This window comes from Scyliorhinus torazame, chromosome 10 (genome assembly GCF_047496885.1).
Source record: "Scyliorhinus torazame isolate Kashiwa2021f chromosome 10, sScyTor2.1, whole genome shotgun sequence".
NCBI lineage: Eukaryota > Metazoa > Chordata > Chondrichthyes > Carcharhiniformes > Scyliorhinidae > Scyliorhinus > Scyliorhinus torazame.
Window position 1 is genome coordinate 51393992 of NC_092716.1, and position 19734 is coordinate 51413725.

A 19734-nucleotide genomic window follows, 5' to 3' on the forward strand; every position below is an offset into this window, starting at 1 on the left:
TTAATGGAATGCTAGTATTTATGTCTAGAGGAGTGGAAAACAAGAAGGTAGAAATATGCTACAGCTATACAGAGTCTTGATTAGGCTACACCTGGAGTAATTTGAGCAACTCCGAGACCCATACCTTACAGAGGCTGTATTGTTGTTGAAACGTACGCAGTGTAGGTTATACCTGGACTCCAAGGCTTAAATTAGGAGGAGGAATTCCAAAAAGCAGGGTTGTATTTCCTGGAATTTGGAATATTAAGGAGTGATTTGATCAAAGTTTAAGATATTAGGGGAACAGATAGATTAGATAAGGAAATCATTTACCCTGTGTGTGAAGTTTAGGACTAAGGGCAGAGTCTGTAAATTAGAGCGAGACCTTTCAGGGATGAACAAAAGAAACATTTCTACATACAAACGGTGGTACAAATTTGGATCTCTTTTCTGCAAACAGCAATTGATGCTAAATCAATTGTTAATTTATAAACTGAGATTGAAAGACTCTTGTGAACCAAAGGTTTTAAAGGATATGGGGCAAAGGTGGGTGTATAGAATTAGGTCATAGATCATCCATGATTGCATTAAATGGCATAACTGGCTCAAGGGGATAAATGGTCAATTCTTGTTCCTGTGTTCTATTTGTACTCAAAACTTCTGGGAATTATGTATTTTAGCAACAGTTGACAGACAGTTTGGAATGGAATCTGCCAATTATATTTTATTACTTAATTGTACAAAGATATAATAGGGCTTCATAGGAACAGTACTGTTCAAAGTATATAAATATTGTTCACTCTGCATTACTAATTAAGTATTTTTGTTTAGTATTTTTATACATTGCTCTTTTCAAAAATAAGAGTACTAGTAAATTTGTACAGATTAAAATGGCGTAAATACAAAAATATCTTCAGGAACTCACAAAGTGCTAAATATATCAAAATATTATTGGTTATTATCCATTGTGCTGTTTTTAACTTCATTTAATTCTTACAAATGGCTCTGCAAGCAGTGGTTGCTGCTTTAACTGCTAAATGGTTCAGTAACTACAGCAACCAGGCTGCTTGAACCTATTATCCCATAAAAACAATGAAGAGCTGTGAAAGAAGATGGTGATTAGGTTTGTTTCATTGCTCTCTCTCTCTCTCACTCTGCAGATAATGGGACTGCACTGCACAGCTGCCAATAGGATGCACATCGCTGTTGACAAGTACTGCTGGAAACAGGATTGCATTCTTCTCACAATCATAACCTCTCTTTTGCAAGGACGAGTTCAGCTTAGTCTCAGCTTTCCCTTCAATATCCTAGACACTGCCAACATGTATTCTATGAATGACGTTTGGTGTTTGTCTCTGTTCCTCCTCATCCTATACCAACTGAGAGGATTAACTGAAGATTTTCATCTTGCAGTGCTTCAATCAACATTACAGAGCTGACAACATTGAACAATCTGATAATTTTACTGAAGCACAGTATTATTAACTCAAAGGAAAATTTACCATTTCAAGCAGCAGTATAAAACTAGAACCAATCGGTCGGATTATGTTGGTGCTGCTCCTCGTTCACAAATTAAATAAATTATATTTCTAACAGTCAATCTATTCAGTGCTGGCAGGGAGCAGAAAGAAACAAGTAGCTACAAATCTTGAAACAGGTTCTGTTGTGGATTCTGGCGTCAAAAAGGGAAAATGTTATTAAAACCAAGTGAACTGAATTTTGACTTCTTTTGACATTTGTTTATGTGCTTTCATATCAAATTTAGCATGTATAAGATAAGCCATTCAAAAAAGTGCCAGATGGGAACACTAGAATACAGGAACCTGCAGCTGTGCATCTTTCTATCTACCAGTTTGCTCTAATTGGCTTGCTCTGCCTATGACTGCTTTACCTTTGCTGTTCAAGCAGTCCAGCAAGTGTTTCCTGCTTGTCCTTCAGTAACTGCTGGAGATGCCGTATTTCCCGCTGGTACTGAGCAGTCCTTCTGGCAAAATCCTCCTCTTGTTCCTTCATACGGTTGTTGATGTCTCCTAGCTTCACTGCAGCTTTTGTTTTGTACATCTGTGTGAATTAATAGAATGATACTGTTACAGTCATTTCACTGCTGTACAGCAAGTGCTTATACAATGATAAACTACTGGCCTGTGGATTACCCATAGAAAAACATTTTTCCAGACTGAAATGAAAGCTTTTGAAGATGATTAAGGGATGATCAGGTATGTTTTTAAAAATTTTAAATAGGATATTCACATGGAGGATATTCACATGGAAGGGTTGAACCAACAAAGGTTTCAAAACATAACTAAATCTGGTATCTTTCTTTAAACTTGTTTTCTTTAACCTTTTTGGGTTTAAACATTCTTTTTTCCACAAACTGTTATATAGAGGCATTTATGGGGATGACATGCTTGCTTTGCTGTATCTGAAATACCATGTATGATTTGTTAATAGAAGTAAAATTAGATAGAAAAGATACATCAAAAATGTTATTTTAAAAAATGCAATGCTGCCTTTCTGCAGGTTAAATATTACTGATGAAAGGATAATAGAACCATTAGGGTTATAGATTAAAAATTAAAATGTTTTAGTCCATAATAGCCTAACACTTAAATCTATATTCTTCAGAATTCAAATCTCCTATCAGGGATGTAATAAAATGCTAATACATAGAATGTTTATTTATCACTTAAAATCGTACGGTATTCAAACTCATGATGAATGCATCAGACTAATAGTCCTTGAGATCTGTCCCCAAAGCTGCATTCACATAAATGGAGCTGATCCTATTAAATTTGCTCTCTGTTCAGATACAGTCACCAAGCACTATCTCAGATTGCAAACAAACAATTAGACATTGTTATGTAATAAGGTAGCCACATAAAAATAATTAGAAACATGAAAATACCATGTTAACTTGATTGGATCTATTTTGGCTCCTATACCGTTAGATGGCCTTGGTAAAGAAACAGCTGTAAACAAGTTGAACTGAAATCTATCAAACAGAAGGTCAAAAGGCTGTGAGCCAATGTTCAACAGGTTTGCCTCATTTGAGTAAGGTCAGCTTGTTCTCAATTTAGATATTGGTTGGAGCGCTACTTAAAAGGAAGAGATCTTTCAAAGGAGCAAAATTAAGATCCTGCTTTAGGTCACACTACTTGAATGCTGCCTCCTCACAATCAATGAAAAAAACTAAAGAGACAAAGATAATTTTATAGCTCTAAGCTAGGGATGATTGCAAACCTCAAAGACCGATAAATGGTTTTAAAAAAACAGTAATGTTGACTTTCTATTAAAAAAATACATTTTCAGTAGTGATAAAGTTTATAAAGCATCATTTCCAGTCTTCAAGACAATTCAATACTTCACAATCGATGAAGTATATTCTTCAAGCATGATCACAGTTGTTGTAATGCAGGGAAACACTGCAGTCAATATACATGTAGCAGAGTCCCATTAACAGCAAAGCTCTAAGTGATTAAATAATATTTTAGTGGTATTGATTGAGGGATAAATATTGCCAGTTTAACTGATTCACCTAGGTTGGAAATTCAGGTATTGAGGGCACCTGGTGTCATAATGAGCCAAAAGGACAGCACTGCCTCAACACTACACTGAAATGCCGGCCATGATTTTGAGTTCCAAGTCTCTGGAATGGGGTCTAACCACAGATTTCCAGCTCAAAGGCGAGTGTGCTACTATGGAGTCATAGGAACATAGAAATTTGCAGGTTCAGAAAATACCGTTTTGGCCATTCTGTGCATCCTTATGTTTCATATTATACTGTTAACTATATATCATAAATTATTTTCTCCCCAAATACCCATCCAACTATCTCTTAAAATTGCTATCAACTGTAATTATTTCGCTGGCCAGCCCATTCCAAACAATTTTCTAATGCTTCTCCAGATCCCACAAAATCAGTTCCCGACACCTCAGATGCCCAATCTCTCGGGCCCTTCCACTTTACTTCCCTGGAGAAGCTGGGTTCCATGATGGAGCTGCAAGTATCCCACCTCAAAAGTATTACCAAATCGGCAGCGAAATTCAGGAACATGAAAATGGAGTGGGGCCAGCAGATTTGCTCTGCCTGCCCCCCACCCAATGGGAGTGATTACACCAAAATTCAACCTCAATATTTGTGAACTAGCTACACCAGATCTTTCCCTTTTTATGCCACTCCAAGCCCTGCTGTGGTCATGGGGTAAATATTGTCAATATGTCGATATCTTTAAGGAACTTGATTGCTTCAATAAGATGCCTTTACAATCTTCTCTTATAATGTGGAAGTAAATTCAACTTCTTCAGTATCTGCTATTGCTCAGGGGTACCTGATGCTACAATATGCCCCTGTTTCAAAATGCCTTCCTGTAATGATTTAAAAAAAATATATATATATTTATTCAAATTTTTCAACAAATTTTCAACAAAACCCTCCCCCCCACCACACGAAGAAACAAGAACACAATAATCAGAAATTATACATTTGATTTCCCTCATATACAATAACCCACCTTATAACATTAAAAACACAAATAGGGAAAAAAAAACACCTTCACCCAAACGCCACCCCAAAAGAAACCCCCCACTCCCTCGGGCTGCTGCTGACCTCCTCCTAACGCTCCGCGAGATAGTCTAGGAATGGTTGCCACCACCTGAGGAACCCCTGCACAGACCCTCGCAAGGCAAACTTTATCCTCTCCAGCTTGATGAACCCTGCCATGTCATTGATCCAAGCTTCCACACTAGGGGGCTTTGCATCTTTCCATAGGAGCAAAATCCTCCGCCGGGCTACCAGGAACGCAAAGGCCAGAATACTGGCCTTTTTCGCCTCCTGCACTCCCGGCTCGTCCGATACCACAAGTAATGCTAATCTCCAGTTCGGCTTGACCCGGGCGTTCACCACCTTGGACATTGTCCTCGCAAAGCCCCAAAACCCATCCAGCGCCGGGCACGACCAGAACATATGGACGTGGTTTGCTGGACTCCCAGAGCACCTCCCACATCTGTCCTCCACCCCAAAGAGCATACTCAACCTCGCCCCTGTCATATGCGCTCTGTGAGTAACTTTGAACTGTATTAGGCTGAGCCTGGCGCAAGAAGAGGAAGAATTAACCCTACTCAGGGCATCAGCCCACAGACCCTCATCTATCTCCTCCCCAAGCTCCTCCTCCCACTTGCCCTTTAACTCCTCCACCGAGGCCTCCTCCTCTTCCTTCAGCACCTGGTAAATCGCCGAAAGCTTGCCTTCTCCAACCCATACACCCGAAATCACCCTGTCCTGAAAGCCACGTGCTGGAAGCAGCGGGAATTCCCTCACTTGCCGCCTCACAAACGCCCTCACTTGCATGTACCTGAAAGCATTTCCGAGGGGTAGCCCAAACTTCTCCTCCAATGCCCCTAGGCTCGCAACCATCCCATCGATGAACAGGTCCCCCATACTTCTAATACCTGCCCGATGCCAGCACCGAAACCCCCCATCCATCCTTCCCGGGAAGAATCGATGATTCTCCCAAATCGGGGACCAAACCGAGGCTCCCACCTCGCCCGTGTCGCCTCCACTGCCCCCAGATCTTCAGCGTCGCTGCCACCACCGGACTCGTGGTGTACCTTGTCAGCGGGAGCGGCAGCAGTGCCGTCACCAGCACCCTCAGGCTCGTGCCCACACAGGACGCCATCTCTAGCCTCTTCCACGCCGCCCCCTCTCCCTCCATTACCCACTTACGGATCATCGCCACATTGGCTGCCCAATAGTAGCCACACAAATTCGGCAGCGCCAGCCCCCCTCTGTCTCTGCTACGCTCCAAAAACACTCTCTTCACCCTCGGGATCTTATTCGCCCACACAAATCCCATGATGCTCCTGCTTATCCGTTTGAAAAAGGCCTTGGGGATCAAAATGGGAAGGCACTGGAACACAAAGAGAAACCTCGGGAGGACCGTCATTTTGACCGACTGCACCCTACCCGCTAGTGAGAGTGGCAGCATATCCCATATTTTGAAATCCTCCTCCATCTGCTCCACCAACCGCGTCAAATTGAGCTTGTGCAGGGCCCCCCCAACTCCTAGCTACTTGGATCCCTAGGTACCGAAGCCTCCTTTCCGCCCTCTTCAGCGGTAGCTCGTCTATCCCCCTTCCCTAGTCCCCTGAATGCGCCACAAAGAGCTCACTCTTCCCTACATTGAGTTTATACCCCGAAAGTCCCCAAACTCCCTTAGGATCCGCATGACCTCCGCCATCCCCTCCACTGGATCCGCAACATACAACAGGTCATCGGCATACAACGACACCCGGTGTTCCTCTCCTCCCTGGACCAATCCCCTCCATTTCCTGGACTCCCTCAATGCCATGGCCAGCTGCTCAATTGCCAGTGCAAACAACAAGGGGGATAAGGGGCACCCCTGCCTCGACCCCGGTACAGCCGAAAGTACTCCGACCTCCGCCGGTTCATAGCCACACTCGCCACCGGGGCTCTATATAGCAGCCTGACCCAACTGATGAACCCCTCCCCGAACCCAAACCTCCGCAACACTTCCCAAAGATACTCCCACTCCACCCGATCAAAGACCTTCTCCACGTCCATAGCTGCCACTACCTCCGCTTTCCCCTCCACCGAGGGCATCATAATCACATTGAGGAGCCTCCGCACATTTGTGTTTAGCTGCCTACCCTTCACAAATCCCGTCTGGTCCTCATGAATCACCCCCGGGACACTCCTCAATTCTCGTAGCCAGCACCTTCGCCAGCAACTTAGCGTCACCATTGAGGAACGAGATCGGTCTATACGACCCACATTGCAATGGATCCTTGTCCTGCTTCAAGATCAAAGAAATCAGCACCCTGGACATTGTCGGGGGCAAGGTCCTCCCCTCCCTCGCCTTATTAAAAGTCCTCACTAGCAACGGGCCCAGCAGGTCCACATATTTCCTGTAAAATTCAACCCGGAACCTATCCGGCCTCGGGGCCTACCACGCCTTCATGCTTCCCAATCCTTTAACCAGCTCCCCCAGCCCAATCGGTGCCCCCAAACCAGCCACCTCCTCATCCTCCACCCTCGGGAACCTCAGCTGATCTAGGAGTCGTCGGATCCCCTCCTCCCCCGCTGGGGGCTCAGACCTGTAAAGATCCCCATCGAAGTCCCTAAATACCTTGTTTATTCTCACCGCACTCCGCACCATATTCCCCACTCTATCCTTAACTCCACCAATCTCCCTCGCTGCCTCCCTCTTACGAAGCTGATGTGCCAGCATCCGACTCGCCTTCTCTCCATACTCATTCGCCGCCCCCTGCGCTTTCCTCCACTGTGCCTCTGCTTTCCCCGTGGTCAACAGGTCGAATTCCGTCTGGAGGTTACGTTGCTCCCTAAGTAGCCCCTCGTCGGGGGCCTCTGCATACCTCCTGTCCACCCTTAAAATCTCCCCCACCAACCTCTCCCTCTTCTCCCTGTGGGCCCTAATGGAAATTAGCTCTCCCCTGACCACCGCCTTCAACGCCTCCCAGACTACCCCCACCTGCACCTCCCCGTTGTCGTTGGCCTCCAAGTATCTTTCAATACACCCCCGCACCCGCCTGCACACCCCCTCATCCGCCAACAGTCCCACATCGAGGCGCCACAGCAGGCGCTGGTCCCTCTCCTCCCCCAACTCCAGCTCCACCCAATGCAGGGCGTGGTCAGAGTTGGCTATGGCCGAATATACCGTTCCCTCCACTTTTGGGATTAGCGCCCTACTCAAAATGAAAAAATCTATCCGGGAGTAGGCTCCATGGACATGGGAAAAGGAGGAAAATTCCCTGGCCAGCGGCCTGGCAAAACCCCATGGATCCACTCCCCCCATCTGGTCCATAAATCCCGAGCACCTTGGCCGCAGCCGGCCTCTTACCCGTCCTGGACCTAGAACGATCCAGTGCTGGGTCCAGCACTGTGTTGAAGTCCCCCCCCATTATCAAGATCTGGAATCCGACCCAGCATGCGTTTCACAAATCCGGCACCATCTCAATTCGGGGCATATACGTTCACCAGTGCCACCCGCACCCCCTGCAACCTCCCACTCACCATCACATATCAACCTCCATTATCCACTACAATATTCAGTGCCTCGAACGACACCCGCTTCCCCACCAGTATTGCAACCCCTCTGTTCTTCGCATCCAGCCCTGTATGAAAGACCTGCCCTACCCGTCCCTTTCTCAGCCTAATCTGATCTGCCACCTTCAGATGTGTCTCCTGGCGCATAACCACGTCTGCCTTCAGTCCCTTTAAGAGCGCGAACACCCGGGCCCTCTTGACCGGCCCGTTCAGGCCCCTCATATTCCAAGTTATCAGCTGGATCAGGGGGCTACTCGCCCCCCTCCCCCTCCCTGCTGACTAGCCATCTCCTTTTCTAGGCCAGCCACGTGCCCGCGCCCTCCAGTCCCACAGGCGGCGGACTCCCGCCCCGACTACCTCTCCTACTTCCAGCTCCCCGTGGCCAATGCAGCAGCAACCCAGTCGTCCCCCCCCCCCCCCCGCTAGATCCTCATCTAGCCATTTTGCTCCCCCCATGACACTCCCGTAAGTCAGCTGACTCCTGCCTCTCCCGCCATTCCATCGACCCCCCAGTGTGAGAATCCCTCCACCCCTTGGCAGTCAGTGCGCGCTCCTCTCCAGCACCGCCCTTCCCCCAGGCCCCACCCCCATCCTGCCCTAACACGGGAAAAAGCCCACGCTTTCCTGAGCCGGTCCCACCCCCTCTGGCGCAGCTCCTTTTTGCGGCCTTACCCCAACTCCATCCCCGGGCCTCCACCCCCCCTCTTCCTCCCAGGGGCACTGCCCCTCCAACACCGACACCCACACTCTCCCACAGCCCCCACATCAAATCCATTCACCCATCCCCACCCAGCACCAAAACAAAAAGAACATTCCCCAAGCGCAGTAAACACAGTAAACATCCCCCCACGACAAACCCTCAGTTTGAGTCCAACTTTTCAGTCTGGATAAAGTTCCATGCCTCATCAGGCGTTTCAAAATAGTGGTGCCGATCTTGGAACGTGACCCACAATCGCGCTGGCTGCAGCATCCTGAACTTCACCCCCTTCCGATGGAGCACCGCCTTAGCCCGGTTAAAACCAGCCCTCTTCTTAGCCACCTCCTTAGCCACCAGTCCTGGTAAATTTGGATCTCCGTGTTCTCTCACCTGCTGCTCCGCTCTCTTTTGGCGTTGGGTCTCCTTGCCAGGACCCGATGAGCCCCATCCAGCTCCAGGGGCCTCGGGAAAGTTCCCGCGCCCATCAGCGAATTGAGCATCGTGCTCAAATATGCCCCGGCATCGGGCCCCTCCACTCCTTCAGGGAGACCCAGAATCCGAAGATTCTTCCTCCTCAACCTATTCTCCAGGTCCTCAAATGTTTCCGCCCACCTCTTGTGAAGCGCCTCGTGCGCCTCCACCTTCACCGCCAGGCCCAAGATCTCATCCTCGTTCTCCGAGGCTTTTTGCCGCACCTCCCGGATCGCCGCCCCTTGGGCCTTCTGGGTCTCCACAAGCTTCTCAATCGCCGCCTTCATTGGCACCAGCATTTCTGTCCTTAGCTCCTCAAAGCAGCGTTTAAGAAACTCCTGCTGCTCCTGCCACCACGCTGCTTGGTCTCCACCCGCCACCATCTTGCTTTTCCTCCCTCGCACTTTCCGCTGCACCAGGATCACTTTTTTAACTGCTCCACTCCTGGTTCAATCCATATAATGTCGGGGGGACCTTGCTGTGACCTTCCACACTGGAAGCCGTCGAACAATTGCCGTTGCGGCCCCTCTGTAGAGCCCAAAAGTCCGTTCCCGGCGGGAGCTGCCGAACGTGCGACCTACCTAGGCATAGCCGCAACCGGAAGCCGCCGTCCTGTAATGATGACCACAACTACATGCAGCATTTAGCGTAGGGATGAACCAATGACTTGGGTGGACTCAATATTACATTCTGCAATTTATATTCTCATCCAGCGTAATATACAATCCAAAATCCTATTCACCTTATCAAATGCTGCTGCATCATGCAGATAGTTGTAACAATCTATTCAATGCTTCCACACCTTCCTTATTTGGTGCTGTTGACTAACATTATTTACTTCACAGTTCCAATATTCATTCTACACTGAATTTCATTTGTCATTTCTCAGCTCAATTTCCTAATCTACTCAGATTCCTCTGCACCTAAACCGCCTTTGCATGATAGTTTAGAGTTTCACCCTCCACATTTTAGCGTCATCAGCAAATTTTGACACCTTTGTCTACATTTCCATTTAGAATCACAGTACGAAGGAGGCCATTTGTTCTGCCGGATCGGTACTGTCTGTACCTGTCGATTCACTCCATGTGATTCCTCAGGTGATGAAGGAGCTGCGCTCCGAAAGCTAGTGATTCGAAACAAACTTGGTGGACTTTAACCTGATGTTGTAAGGCTTCTTACTGTGCCCACCCCAGTCCAACGCCGACATCTCCACATCATAGCTTTAGTCCAAACATGGACAAAAGGGCTGGATTCAAGAGGTGTGGTGAGAGTGACTGCCCTCGGCATCGAGGCAGGAGTCAAATTTACATTTTTAAAATTATCCATGATTGAACAACTTCAGCTTTTTTTACTAGCCATGGGCATGAACTGAATGTTTTACTCTGCCGACATCAATTTGGAATAATCATCAGAATATGAATCAAGTTGCAGAAAGTCATTTAAAAACATAGGGTTTGATGGAAGTATCTCTGAACATAAATAAATAGCAATATAGTCTATTTCATCTACGTATATTTTAATAACTTTTGATTAATGCGGCTGATGTAAAGTGCCAGGATATCAGATCAGGTCCAAATTATAAAAGTACAGGCAGTGTGACTCTCCTGTTCTATGAAGAGGCAGAAAGGGTGCTTGAAAAAAAAATACAGAAAAGTTGTTTTATTAGGCGACTTTAATTAACCTCCAATAATTTAGAAAATCCCAAGTGGTTTTGAGTCACAGCTGGTAAATGTAATGCATAAGCACTTCATGACTCTAAGCGTCATTGACCTGAATGGAAAAGAAAATTAGGGCAGGTATAAGTGAGCTGTTGATTTGCCATACCCCATTTCTCATCCAGTCACAAAAGTTACTATAACCACTGCATCCAACCAATAGATAACAGCAATCAACAAAGCTAACAGGCAAAACTGTAGAACACAAGTCAGAGAACGTTAAAATCAAATTCAATAGTGCACAAGTCTTCAGCATTGTTGATCGAGGCACAAAGGAGAAAGTCAAATGTGTGAGTTAATGCCAAGAATAGCCACAAGATTGATCCCCTACTGCTGGATATTCAAGTAATTAAGAGACTGGTGAAACGTGGCCCTAGAAATGTGATTGGGCTGCACCAATTCTCTGTGTGTTAAATGGCCTCTTAAATTCCAATATAGCGGGCAGGAAGTGCTCTGCCTGCCATATTGATCAGCATTTCCTTAGGCAACCTAACTTCAGAGCTATGGAAAACATTGAAACCCTTATAGAATTTAGGATCTGTTTCTGATTCTGGTATGCCTCAGCACTCAATTTCTATGTGCTAAAATCACCTGGGACACAAACGGGCAGAAAGGACACTTTAACAGCTGCCTTTGAAGTTGAAAGAGGAGAGCAGCAAAGTAGATAGTAGGAAGGAGTAGTATCTGCCACAAGAGGGTGGAGGATAATGACATTTTATGCAGGGTACCTTACTCACAGTGGGTATTCAGGGAGCACCTTTCCTACGTTAACTTTACTTCAGAGCAATGCATGAGGTGACTTTGCTTTGCAAGGATGCTCTAAAGCCAGAACTTTATAACCAAAGCGTGGACAGCACTGTTTGTGCCCGTCAAGGTCACCATGGCCCTCAACTTTTATTTTACAGATTCCTTTCAGGCTTTAGCAGGTGACATCAGCAACAATGCTCAGATTGCAGTATTAAAGAGGTTACTGATGCTCTTTACACAAGGGGAATACATGCATCTCACTACCTATGGAGAGAAAAAGCTGAATGAGAGTACTAGGTTGTCTGCAAGGTACCATAGACTGCACCACATATCCTTTTTTTCTCTCCATCCAGAGCATGAGTCAGGCCCAATCACTGATAACAGTTATGTGAGGGGCGCTGTGACCCCAACAATGGCCAACATTTGGGACACTTTGTTATCAACGGATTCTTCATGCTGCATCAGCATACCAAAATGAGGTCCAATGTTTGGAAAACATCGAGCCTCAATGATCACAGGCAATAAGTACTGGCCTTGCCAGTGATGCTCAATTCCATGAAATAATTAAAGAAGCAGGTGTGTCGGTGGCACAGGGATCCCAAAATGGTGATCTAATTGTAGACCAAAGAGTGATCAATGCTTGGAACAGATTTATGGACAGAACAGAATTCTAGGTAAAATTGAGAACTCCAAAATTATTTTAAAATAACTGATGCTACAATAAGAGGGAACATTGTGGATGGATGAACCAAGATTGACCAGAAAGACTTCCTCATTTGTAATTATCCTGTGGTTTCAGTTAGAAAAGCCATAAAGATGGATAAGCTTTCAAGTTAAAAAATGAACAGAAAAACTTGAAGTTTTGATAAGAAATGCTATTCTGGCAGATTAGGTGATGTTATGACCTGTATTTAACACATGCAGTATCCTGATACAACTGCTGGATGTGCGGGTGATGTCTGTTGAAGTAGTTCTTGTTGGAACATAGCATTTGTTGTTAACTCCAAGGTATTTTGAAAAAACTCTTGAGAATTCAATATCCTGTTTCTTTCACAGGATTTTGCCAAAGCAAAGCAATTCTCAAATGCTTGTAGGATGAAGGATGCACTTTCTACCTTTCAAGTCATGTTGATGCACAGTTTACATTCTGGGAAGTTCTGCAGACTACACACTCAGAATGCATAGATTTGATTGAAAGATCCAAACTACTACTGTAAGGTAAAAAATATTTTTGTTTAAAACTGTATTTTGGACATTAGAAATCGAAGATTCAAAATTTCAATTACTGAGAAAAGATGGCAAATTTTGAATTATTTGATTGTGGTGATGATTATCTGAATCAATTTTAAGGCCAGGATTTGACATTGATCAAGTGCACGCAACATTACAGTTGTCGGGTGCGTGCGAGAGTCTTTCATGTGCTTGCAACAATTAAGTGGCCAATTAAGCCCATTAAGGAGGCAATTGATGGCAATCTTACTTGACCCGTCCACTTTTACGGTTGATGGATAAGATGTCCACGATGATATAAAATAAAAGACGACGTTTGAGGGCTGAGTTACTATTAAGTCTGTTGTCAGGTGCTTCAATTTGTTGTGTAGACACAGTTTTGCAACATTTCTTTGAGATGATTTCATTTATACAGTACTGCAGCTCCTGGCGGCAGCTCCACACCAGCTGTCAGCCTTCAGGAGGCTCACTGGAAAGGCCCACCCTCACCTCCCTCGGTCCACCGTTGTCTCACCCCCACCCCGGCAGCACTGAGCCTTTATCAGCGAGTGTTTCACACTGGTTGCCAGTTAATTGGCCAGCCAGCGTGAAATGGCAGTTGGGGTCAGATTGCACCGGGAAGCGCATATCATGTCCGCTACCGGTCTTGCCAATCATGTGTGCTCGATGAGTGCAACATTCAGGCTTAAGTTCTTTTTCAATATAAATGTTGATATAAAAGTGTCACTCAAAAATCACAACATGTCGAAGCTTTGTGCCCATATACAATTTTTTTTAATATAGGAAGGGTTTAAAAATCAGGATATTCCAAATGTCCTGAGGAACTGAGTGAAACTCAAGACATCAGATCTATAGTTACCCTTTTAATAAATCAACATCTTTCTCAAATGCTACAAAGGTTACAGTCTTTCTCTAATTTAAATTTGGAGACAAACAAAACAAGATATATCTAGTTATGAAATAAAGCATTGCCCCGGTTTCTCATGCAAACTTTTCTCATTGTCTATGCTGCTACTGATCCTAGGAGTGACTGTAAAAATCTAACCCTACAATTATTTTTGAGACATCAATATTTTAAATTAAACTTATATACCTTTTCACCAGATGCTTTAATCTATTCTACTCCTAGGAATGAACCTGGATTAAAACCAAATTCTAAGAATACTTGCAGCCAGACTATTAAACCAAGATCGCATTGCCCACATACAAAGCTGAGCCAATGTACCAAACATAATTTTCCTGCACCATAATGTAACTGCTGTACATTAAATGAGTATATAATAGACTTGTATAGACTGGACCTTTAAACGGTCTTGCGGAAGTGCTGTGCAATAACAATAAACATGACCCTTTATGTATTCGCCTTTTGAGGCAATTAACACAGTTTGCACCTCCTTCATAGGTCTTTAAAGAAAATTAGCATTTGCTTTTAATGCACATGAGCTCAACTGACAATTTTATATTTCCAGATAACTTGGTCCTGAACTACAAATCTTCACTCCATCCAAGGTAGTTATATGTCTTTGCCATGTTTAATCATCAATACCATCTAGCTGTGGAAACTGACTTCTGTTCATAGCCCTAGGAGAGAATGGACTTAAGGGTGCCGATTGATTAGATTGCTTTATCCTGGAATGCATTGAGCTTCTGGAGTGTTGTTGCAGCTACACCTATCCAACAACTGGAAAGTATTCCATTACATTCCGGACTTGTGTCTTGTAGATGTTAGACAGGCTTTGGGGAATTGTGAGGCAAGCCATTTGGCAGAGAATACTCAGCTGCTGACTTTTTCTATTCCACTTGTTTCTGCTCATTGGTCACCTCCACCACCCCATCCAGTATGTTAACTAACAGTACACTTTACAATCCAAATGGATTATGCCAGTGTTTATCTTCCAAATAAACCTCCTCCCACCCTACCTCACCTGACCTTATTGCCATAATTTTTTCTTCTTTCCTTCTTCGTATTTATCTAGCTTCCCGTTAGTTGATGGCGATGCCATTGAATGCCAAGCAGGGGTAGTTTAACTCTCCCTTGTTTGAGATGATCATCACTTAATACTTGTGTGGTGCACGTTTTAATTGCCACTTATCAGGCCAAGCCTGGATGTTGTCCAGATCTCGAAACAGTCAGGTATGTACTGCTACATTACCTCAGGAATTGTGAATGGAGCTAAACACTTCAATCATCTGTGAAGTGCCCCACCTCTGACTTTATGATAGAAGGAAAGTATGATGAACCATTTGCAAATAGTTGTGCCTAGAACGTTGTCCTGAGGATATCCTAGGGCTGAGATGATCGGCATCCTCAAACATATTCTCAAACAAGGGAGAGTTAAACTACCCCTGCTTGGCATTCAATGGCATCGCCATCAACCAGCTTCCTTTATTCAAGGCACTGGAGCAATTTCCTCTGATCCTTTACTCAGCTTTCTTGGTGCCACACTTGCTTGAATATGCCTCTATTCTATGTTAAGGGCAGTCTCTCTCATCCCATCTCTGTATTTCAGCTCATGTCTACGGTTGGACCAAGACTGTAGTCTTGCCTGGAGCCAAGTCGCCCTGGCAAAAACCAAACATTATAATATCTTGCATCTAGTATGTGTTCATCTAGATCAATTATTTTAAATCATTAACAATGAAAAACAATCTTAAACTGAGAAAAATATTGTTAGGCAGTTGATTATAGAGCCTTACATTTACAAACAATTTACTGATTTCTAATTTACCTGTGGGATTTATAAGCATTTAAAAATACCAGTATCCCCACAGTAACTAGTTGAGCAGTGGCCTTAAAGGGCATGCTAGGTAACTTAAACATCAAAACTGCACACCATTTTGGAGATACACTATGAGAAACGTGAATATTCTGAAAGCCTTTTCAATTCCTCATTTATGGACAGATAGAAAATAATCTAATAATAAACTATGCATTCGTTGTTATTTGAAAGAAAGGTCATTACATTCAGCTGACATGGTCAGAAACATACCTGCAGGTAAAAGGACAGTAGAAATTGATTTTTGCTTGAGAAACCAGCATTTACAATAGGAAAAATCAAACAAAAATGTTCAAATAGAATTGGAAAAACATGCTTCGGTTTGGATTTAGTCAATTTAAGTGCGCAAACATATTTCACCAAATTCAAGCGCAGATACAAATCAGAGAATTTTGTATATCATAGTGTACGATCCAAGTAAAGCCCAGACTCGCTTGTAGGACCAATAAGTTAAATTTCTTAAATACTGAAAATTATTTCTTTAAGAAAAATTCAAGCTAAACATGAATGATAGTTAATGTGAGTAAGCTAAATAGCTTGTGAGGCCAGCTTCATGTTTAGCAGTACGTTTACCTCAAGTTAGGACAGACTATTATAATAAAACTGCCATTCTAACTAGGCCAGTAGCCTGGTGCAATGAAAATGATGTTGTTACTATAGCTTATCAGTGTCATAGATGGATATATTTTAACAGTTAATAGACAATACGAATGGTGTCACAAACAGGATGACCAGTTCTCGGGGAGAAATTAAGGGACACTTCGGCATGGTGGGCTATATGACCAGGTTTGAGGGGGCGGGGGCAATTGTACTGGTAATGCTGTGAGAACGGAAAGAACATAGAACATACAGTGCAGAAGGAGGCCATTCGGCCCATCGAGTTTGAACCGATCCACTTAAGCCCTCACTTCCACCCTATACCAGTAACCCAATAACCCCTCCTAACCTTTTTGGATATTAAGGGCAATTTAGCATGGCCAATCCACCTAACCTGCACGTCTTTGGACCGTGGGAGGAAACCGGAGCCCCCGGAGGAAACCCACGCAGACACGGGGAGAATGTGCAGATTCCACACAGACAGTGACCCAGCGGGGAATCAAACCTGGGACCCTGGCGCTGTGAAGCCACAGTGCTATCCACTTGTGCTACCGTGCTGCCCCTAGTGAGCATGTGATGCCATCTGATGTACAAATCATGAATCAAAACTAGGGGCCATAACAGCACCACAGCAGCAAACAACTGAGGACAAACGCCCAAAATCCAAGACAGTGGAATTGTTGCCCACCCTAGTCACAAATCTAACCATATGGGTTATTGGTCCATCTTTTGATTAGCCACAAGCATCCTGACAGGCTATGCCTCCATGGTAATCATATTATTTTAGGAAAATGGAAATATTGACTATTTCCACCATTTTGATCAAAAGAACAGAATAGTATGCTGCAATAGGAACCAACAGTTCAGTTCGACAAAGTTCAAAGGCATAGTTTCCAATTAACATATATAGGCAGAATATATTGCTTACTTTAAAGGTTATATGTGAATCAATCTCTATTATGAACCAATGAATGTAAATCTATGTACTGTTTCTCTAGAATGTATTTTTTTCAATTACGTGGCATTTTTCTTTTCCCAGTGAGTTTGATTTAAAGATGAGCTGCTCTCACACAGAAGGAGACAAGAACATTTCAAGTGCTGATCTGGAATGTAAAATCTGTTACCAAAAGTACAATGGTCACAGCCGAAAGCCTAAGATTCTGGACTGTTTACACAGAGTATGTGCAAAATGTCTAAACAAAATCCTAGATATCAGTGATGGTTCCCACTGCATTAGCTGTCCCTTCTGTCGCCATGAAACAGAGGTCCATGAGGATGAAATTTCAAGTCTCCCTGATGATACCAACATCATGTGCAAACTTATAGCAAGAGACAGGACAACATGGAATTCAGGTTGCAAAGAAATAGTTTTAACACCAAAGAACTTGACTTCCTCCAGTTCAACTCTTGGTTCTTCTAACTGCTTAGTTATTACTATAAGGGAGGTACAAAGGAATTCCCCGAGGACTCCAAGCATACATACCACCTCTGACTACTATGCAGATCACAGTCTTGACACTATGTCTGTTACATCCCAAAGCAGGATTGATCAAGATGTGTTCTCTAAAATTTGTAACCGTGTGCCAAGAATACTCGTGTGGCTGTTAGGTTTCTTCTATTTCAGTTCATTGCCACTTGGAATTTATCTTCTCGTAATCCAAAAGGTGACTCTGGGAATTGTGTGCGTCAGCCTTGTTCCTTCTAGTCTGACTGTTTGTTTGGTCTATGGTTTTTGTCAGTGCCTCTGTCAGGGTATATGTGATTGCTCATCCAGAAGCTAATAGTTGCAACCAGACACTACATCAAAATCATGCATTCAGCAAGGACACCCAAACAAATGTGTCTGTGACAAAAAGTATTCAATTGACCAAGCGTCCACAGATTTCTGGGGCCACTGTTCCAAGTTTTGATTATCTTTTGTGTCGGAAAATGCTTTCTGATTTCACTCCTAAATATCTCAACTCTAATTTTAATGAAATAGTTTCACTTTTATAGTACCTTTCATGACCGTAGGATGTTCCAAAGAGCTTAACAGCCAATTAAGTATTTTAAAAATATCGGCACTGTTGTAATGTAGAACATACGGCAGCCAATTTGCACACAGGAAGACTCCATAGAATTATGCTCCTAGGCCTGGAATCCTGCACCCGAGGACTTTTCTCTATCCATTCTATCACTACCATTTTAATCTTTTTCCATTATTGCCTTTATCATTTTAAGCACCTCGATTAGGTCGCTGCTCAACCTTCGCAACTCAAGGGAATACAGACCCAGTTTATGCAAACTATCCTCAATTTAACCCCTTCAGCCCTATTGTCAGTCTGGTGAATCTATACTGTACCCCATCTGAAATCAATATATCCTTCCTGAGGTGTGATATTCAAAACTGAATGCAGTACTTGAGATGGATTCTGTACAAACATCGCTTTCTCCCTGTTGTATTCCAAACTCCTTTGAAATAAAGTTCAATATTCAGTTCACCTTTTTGATTACATTTTGTACCTGTTCAGTCGCTTTTAGTGATTTGTACAAATGGTTACCTAAACCCCTATATGTTCCCTACAGTCCTCACTATTTGTCTTTCTCAGATCCAAGTTGGATAATCTAACACTAACCATTGAAATCTATCTGTCAGATTTTTGACACTCACTTAGTCAGTCTCTGGCTTATTGTAAGTTCCTGTGCCTTCTAACTTAGTGTCACCTGCAAACTTCAATATATAATGTTCTAATCCTTTATCCAAAGTTGTGGCCTTGATAGGGATTCATGAGGAACACCAATGTGACATTCAACCAAAGAACATTTCCTTTATCCATACTCTCAATCTCTACATCCTAATTACCCTGGAGTGAAAACCAATAGTTCAGGAGATTTGATTATCTTAAATCCCATTATTCACCCCACTACCATTTCATACTTGTTTTAAATCCATTAATTTCCTTACCTTAAGTACTTTTAGGGTATCAAATTACTCATTTAACAAGAACTGCTGTTTCCCCCAACATTGATGCAGCCTCCAACAGTCAGTTTAATAAAAAAATTATAACAGTCACAGCTGCCTGGCTGTGGTGGTGGAAGACAACCCCTTCAGGGAATAGTCAGCTGCGGAAGCTGTGGCCCAGTGGCTATCATGGGTGCGATGGGAAGGTCCCTTGTTGGATTAATTTCAGTCCCGTCTTTCCTGCTGTGAGTCCACCTTGATATATTGACCGTGATTTGGGCAAATGTGCAAATTCCACATGCTGACTGGAATTCATAGTCAGCATTGGATAAGGAGCCTTTCAAGCTCCTTAATGGCCTACCCACCACTTGCAGCCTCTTTAAAAATTGCTCTATGTCAGGATTATGGCTGCAAACCAGCGCAACAGCTGGTGATGCAAGACTGCAGGTCCGGCCACCTCTGACCCTGACCCCATGGCCGACAGAAGATCCTGTCCA

At 43.8% G+C, this 19734-nt stretch overlaps 2 protein-coding genes across 6 annotated transcripts in view; one reads left to right on the forward strand and one right to left on the reverse strand.

Annotated features, from left to right (window-relative positions):
• The window catches only part of cep89 (centrosomal protein 89), a 174539-nt gene that overhangs the window by 11113 nt on the left and 143692 nt on the right, over nt 1–19734 (reverse strand). For all 3 annotated transcript variants that reach the window (XM_072518099.1, XM_072518097.1, XM_072518098.1), the window contains one exon: nt 1871–2040. In XM_072518099.1, the coding sequence (XP_072374200.1) occupies nt 1871–2040 (170 nt within the window). The remainder of the gene's footprint in view (nt 1–1870; nt 2041–19734) is intronic.
• Nucleotides 2036–18776, forward strand: LOC140430558 (E3 ubiquitin-protein ligase RNF182). 3 transcript variants are annotated; one of them, XM_072518102.1, is made up of 4 exons: nt 2036–2195; nt 12749–12910; nt 14392–14431; nt 17336–18776. In XM_072518102.1, the coding sequence occupies exon 4, from the start codon at nt 17352–17354 to the stop codon at nt 18075–18077; it is 726 nt and encodes a 241-aa protein (XP_072374203.1). In that variant the 5' UTR covers nt 2036–2195; nt 12749–12910; nt 14392–14431; nt 17336–17351; the 3' UTR covers nt 18078–18776. The 3 variants fall into 3 exon arrangements, with proteins under 3 accessions (XP_072374203.1, XP_072374204.1, XP_072374202.1); XM_072518103.1 differs by lacking the exon at nt 14392–14431; XM_072518101.1 differs by lacking the exons at nt 2036–2195; nt 12749–12910 and having other exon boundaries at nt 14326–14431.